This window comes from Pygoscelis adeliae, unplaced genomic scaffold (genome assembly GCF_000699105.1).
Source record: "Pygoscelis adeliae isolate BGI_AS28 unplaced genomic scaffold, ASM69910v1 Scaffold86, whole genome shotgun sequence".
NCBI classification, from domain to species: Eukaryota; Metazoa; Chordata; class Aves; order Sphenisciformes; family Spheniscidae; genus Pygoscelis; species Pygoscelis adeliae.
In genome coordinates this window covers 2,667,291-2,673,290 of record NW_008824930.1, presented here as the reverse complement: position 1 = coordinate 2,673,290, position 6,000 = coordinate 2,667,291, and the positions used below count along the sequence as shown (strand labels likewise).

Sequence of the window (6,000 nt, the reverse complement as noted above, 5' to 3'; positions counted from 1 at the left end):
ATTCAGTTTTCAGTGTCATTTCTTAAGTTTCTGGGTCTTAAAGCTCAACTGGAAAAGCAAAAAGCAAGAATTTTTGCTTAAATTCTGTAGCAAAACTAATCCATAGACATATCAAAATAAACGAGGTATTGGAGGAGAGCAAACAGGCAGCTTGTCTTGGAGTTGGACTTCTCTGTTTTGGTTGAAATGATGCAAGGAATGGGAAGAGCCATCTGCTTTAGATTCATGTAATACTCTTCAGCTCTGTTGTCTGTGTTATTAATTTTGTACGATGCTTCATAATAAGTTTGTAAAGTTGGCCAAGGTTGTTCTAATTGCATCAGCAATTGCTTTATTCACAGCTCAGAGACACATGCTTGTATACTTGTCAGTAAATCTCAGCTTGCTGAGTCCTTCTTTCTGAAGATGGAAACACTCATGGACATCAGCAAAAGTGATTGTGTGCTTTCACTGACATGTGGAATAGTTGACTATTTTAAAACTAGCTTTTAAGCTTAGCCATTGCGATTTTAAAATCAAAATCACATTAAAAAGTTCAGTTAGACTTTTTTTTTGAATGGGGGAGAGAAAAAAGAATCTTAAAGCTTACAGAGCACAGTGCTGATATCCTTAGAAATCGTAAAAATGTGGTGCTGTGGGCTGTGGTGGTATAAGTCCCTTGAGATTGCCCTGCCAATAAACTACAACCCTGTGAGGAAATGTCTGTTCCTAGAAGTGAGAGTAGTTCAGCCTCTGACCCCTCTGATTCTGTGAATTCTTCTGTGATAGTAAACTTAAAAATAAAAAAAAAAATTTGAACATCTCAATGGCTTTTAGAGCCAAAAAAGTTACTTATTACTCACTTTCTAAACACTTTAAAAGTCTCATTTAAAGCAGGCGAAGCCGAGCAGGTGAAGTGCATGGAGAGCACAGAGGGTGACTTTTGCGGCGTGCTGTCTTCCCAGCACTGCACTGCTGGTGGAGGCCCCTCCACAGAAGCAGGTTCCTCAGCACCTGGACTTTGATTCTGTCAGTCCCCATGTGGGGAATAAGGCTGGTGTGTTTCCTGCAGCATTGTTTAAGTTTTTGTGCGGGAGAAGTGTAAAGCAACTTCAACGGAACCTAAGAAGGAGCTCAATGAATCTGACCCTCACAGGTGGCTTGCCTCATGTGCCTTCCAAACTCCTCCTTCATTCAAATAAGTCAATTCAGAAACACCCATGTACTGCCCTGCTGTAAAAGCAGCTTTCCACAAGGACTTACCATGCAAAAATCCTTGTATAACAGAGAGTTTTCAAAATATTGAGCGAAAATTAGTGTATGGGTATTCATGCAAAAATAAAAAGAGGCTGTGCTTGATGTGTGACTGGACTGCAACAAGCACATGATCGCTTAAAGAACTAAACTGGCCTGCCTGAACTGAGGAAAGGTTGGAGCCCTGGTTTAAAGTTCTTCCCCAACCCCCTTCAAAAGGAAACAAGGCTGGGAGTGCCTCAGGAGGATGGCTAAGCAACTTGGGGATTACTGGGTGAACTGTGAGACTGCGAGACTAACAGTTGTAGTTCAGAAGAAAGACATATAGGTGGGGACCAGCATAGGGAAAGGGAGAGTTTTTAACATTTTAGCATCTTTTGGGCAGTCCTGGTTATCTGGAATGAGGCTCGTGCCTGTTCCCAGTGCTGTCACACCACCTCCTTCTATTTTACTACCTTGTTTACACTGTCTTGTTCGGACTGAAAAAGTCTTTTTCAGTCCTGTTAACCATCTAACTGCTGTACCCCTGAGCCATCACAAAACAGTGATGACTTGAACTCCGCTTTAATTGCTTCGAAAGACTGTTTATGAGTTATGAGAGATAGTTTTAGGCTAAAAAGATTTATTTGGATGACTAGTGTTAGCATTTGTCAATCCGATCATGTGACCTGCATGCAAGAAAAGGATAAGCTTCCTGAAATACCCTATATGAAGGTCTGTACAATGATAATAGAGTTGTTCTAAATGGAAAATCAGATAGATGTTCACATTTGAAATAATTATCTTAGAAAAGACACAAGTGGAAGAGAACTGAGGTAAGATTCCCCAGGCACAAGTAATTCTGCCATTAGTTGTGTTGGGAGGTTGACTTTACAACCTAAGCATTCTTTTAACTGCTGTTACAAGAGTATGGAGGAAACTAAGTAATAATATGCAGGTCTAGAACATAGTTTATAAAAAGTTAAAAACTATTTGGATTATTTAACTGTGCATATTTGTAAGTCGCCATAGTTCAGAGACTCCAGTCATAGCTCTTTGTTATTCCTGGTCGTGTGGAGGACTCTGGGGTTATTAAAACAGCTGGATAACATGGGTACTAACAGAGATGTAAGCAGTTCTTTAGAGGGCTGTGTAGTGAGTCCCTGCTTCTGTGCTGTCTTCAACCCAGCGCCTTGGGAAGAGAGACCTGGCAAGAGGCATGTTGCCCAACACTAAAAATTCTTATCTTGGGTTGAAACAGGATGGCAAAATAACACTGGTGACCAGAAGTGGCAACCCCCTGATTTCCAGCAGAGCCCTTTGCTGACCTGTGGCTCCTGAGATACCAGCTCTGGATAAGGAAGGAAACTAAGGCTGGTTGAGGCTGACCAGTACAGTGAAGGGCGCAGTGCCCTGACAAGTCCCAGCAGAGTTGATCGTTAGGTGGAGTAAGGGAGAAGCATAATGAGTGTGATTTGTTGCATGCCTTTGCAATTCATAGTATCATTTTACAGCTTTGGGCAGGTTTACGGGTAATATCATGAGAATGCAGTGACAATAGATGGTTTCAGCATTTATAAGGTACTGCATCCCATGAAATACACACTGCCTGGTGAAAGCAGCTTTTCTAACAAAGAGCCTTGAGTTAATGAAAGAGCAGTAGATTTTCTGGAGTACCGGTGTGTTCATTTAGCAAACAGATGTGGCACTTACTATACCCGTATCCCAACCGAGCCATTTGTTATCACTCCTCTGCCAAAGGTTACCTGAAAAAGAACCATGAGAGCACTCCTTAGTCATAAACAGCAGCTGGTGAGGCTATAATATCCTGAAGCCCCTGCAAGCTGTTTGCTAAGTGGATGCATGTCTGAGCTCCTAGCATCACAGTCTTTCAGGTACTTCTGAGTATCTCACCCAGAGTCCCTATGTAACCTTTATTATTCATTCCTATTGTGTCTTTACAGCATATAGTGATTTGGGGTATTACATTATTAATAAGCTGCACCATGTGGATGAATCAGTGGGAAGTAAAACTCGGAGGGCCTTCCTTTATCTTGCTGCCTTCCCTTTTATGGATGCCATGGTGAGTGCCTGATTCAGAACTGAATTTTAATGGTTTTTTTTTTTCTTTGGTGACCTTAGTTCACAAAGTCTGTTACCTGATGGGAAACTGGAGGTGTGCAGAAGGAAGGTGTGTCCTTTGCAAGCAGTAGCTCTGGATATACCTGGATACATCATCTCCTGCTACCTGGAAAAAGCATCTGGGTGGACTTTGAACATCCAGAGATCATGACATATGTAAAAAACCTCAGCTGCCTTGTTAGAGTTCCTGTATGTGCATGCTAGAAGGCACTGGTCATCTTGTGATGAGCTGCACCGGTTGTCTGTCTGTATCCTCTCATTCCAGTTTGTAGTGAAAGAGTTGGATTTGCCATGCATTCCCAGATCACTTGCAGAGCTCCCAAGGAATAAGCTCAATATTTTCTCAAAGCAAATTTGTTGAAAAGGTATTTCTTACCATCAGTTTTTGCAAGCACAGCTAAGTCCAGTATATCTCAAATGCTTGGCCAAGAGAGCCACACACGGAGTGGACTGCTGCTTCCCAGATCACCAGGCTTACTGCTTGTGGCCTGCACAACATAAAAATATGGCAGCTCTCTTTGATGCCTCTACTCCTGTGTAAAACTGGTGGCATGCCTCCTCCACCCTCTCATGGCATGCCTCCACCACTTTCTCTACCACTTTGTCTACTTGAATCAGTAGCTGACAATAAAAAGAAGTTGGATCATTAAGTTTTCTTTTCCAGACAGGACTCGGTATAAATCAGTGGGGCAATGAGTATTAACTTCAGAGGTGCATCCAGCTGGTGAATGAGAAGAAACATTTTTTCCCTCCAATTATTTAGTATGATAATCCATCCTGTGCAGCATTTGTTTTATGAAGAAGGGGCAGTTTCATATTAGATCTGCTCAGAAATTTCTATACAATCTATAAAATAAATTTTCATTCTCCCTGTCAGCCCTGGCAATAAGGAACTGAATGCAGCAGTGCTTTCTCTGCATTACTGGCTTAACATTTGCCCAGGTTCACACCAGGTACTGCTGGTGGAAAAAAGTTTTATAAGTTGTTTGTGTACAATGTAACAACCAGAAAACAGCATTCTGGGACCTGAAATCATTCACAAATGTCATAATCACTTCCCAAATTCTTCTCTGCCTTTTTTCAGGCATGGACCCATGCTGGGATTCTGCTGAAACACAAGTACAGTTTCCTAGTGGGATGTGCCTCCATCTCAGATGTCATAGCTCAGGTAATGGCTCCTCTTAGCAGTCACTGTTTCCATTGTGTTACCAATTAGATACTTCCCTGAGCAGGAACTCTCTTGCACAGAGACTGCCTTCTCTCTCTACCATGAACAACACAACAGAGGAAGTAATCTTGTGTGCTGTTCTCCGGCTGTTTCCCCATCATGTGGAGGCTGTTTGCTGACAGTTGTGGTTTAGGCTGGTCTCACTTGACTGGACCAAGTCAGTCCCAAACCAACGTCAGGAGAAGGGAACCAGGATTGTTTGGGCTAGGACCATGTCTTCCAGCACCTCCACAACCCTGTTTCAGAATGGCTGAGAAACAAGTCATATATGCATGTGTACATCTGGGAAAAAGAAAGGTCAGGCAAAGAGACCGATGGCTGCTACCAATCCTGAGGCTGACGGAGTGCTTTGAAAGAGACGTTTCTCCCCCCTGTGCATTCTCCCCCACGCTTCACACAGTTGCACTGGAATCCTGAGTGGGGCTTGTAGGTGGGGAAGTGAAGGCTTGATTCTCCAGTTCACCTGTCAGTTTTGCACATGCTGTCTAATCCAGTGAAATACAGTAGTGTAAGCCATCTTCTGAGTGCCAGTATGGCACTGTTCTTGTTACTGGTCCAAAAGGTGAAGGCCCAGAACTGCAGCAGAAGGGATCTGTGGTGATAGCCCCTGGGTGATGCAGAGAAGACCAAACATTGTTTGAACTTTAATTTGTGAGGGAGGTGTTAACTATCCTGTTGCTTTGTATTAGACACACTTAAAAAACAACATTCATACACATTGCTGATGGCCAGTGTGGTAGCATTTGAGAACCAATATACAGCCCTCTTTTTAAAGCATATATGAAAATATTACGAAATGGAGAGTCCCAGCACCTGTAAACCAGTTGCTGTACTGCTGCATTACCAGCTGAATGGTGTAATGACTGGGTAAGAAAGAGGATAATAACAGTGCAACATCAAAGGAAATATGAAGTCAACAGCACTTAGTTCAATTTTCCATAGCATTTTCCTCCCACTAAATACGAGCAAACCATAAACCAGGTTGAACCATTCAGTCAGCTGCTATTCTGTGTTTGGCAGGTCTGCCCCTCTACAGTACTGCGCTAAATCCCTGAAGATAATACCAATTACTGTAAATGACCTTAACCCTCAGGATCTGCTCTTGTTCTGATGTGACCTACAAAGTTTGCTGACCCTAGATGCATGTCAGGTCATACACAGCTAAATACAGAAACAAATTCTTATTTTGGCCATGGTACACACATGCCCTTTCCACAATGGTTGACGAGTGGGGTGCCAGGGTTGTGAAGAACAAGACACCTGTCATCTTCTCTCAACAAAATATTGCACAGAGCAAGAGCAAATCCAGAAGACAAAACGTTGTGACTCTCCATACCCCAGAACTCTCTACACCTACATCTGCTCCCTACACAAGCAATAGGTGCGCAGGCAGTAGCTAATTCTCCTTCACATACATA

The 6,000-nt window shown here is 42.7% G+C and overlaps 1 protein-coding gene across 1 annotated transcript in view; it reads left to right on the top strand.

Moving 5' to 3' along the window:
- ANKH (ANKH inorganic pyrophosphate transport regulator) overlaps positions 1-6,000 on the top strand; it is a 49,451-nt gene that overhangs the window by 12,523 nt on the left and 30,928 nt on the right. Inside the window, exons 3-4 of the mRNA XM_009325002.1 lie at positions 3,177-3,295; positions 4,439-4,522. Of these exons, the coding sequence (XP_009323277.1) occupies positions 3,177-3,295; positions 4,439-4,522 (203 nt within the window). The remainder of the gene's footprint in view (positions 1-3,176; positions 3,296-4,438; positions 4,523-6,000) is intronic.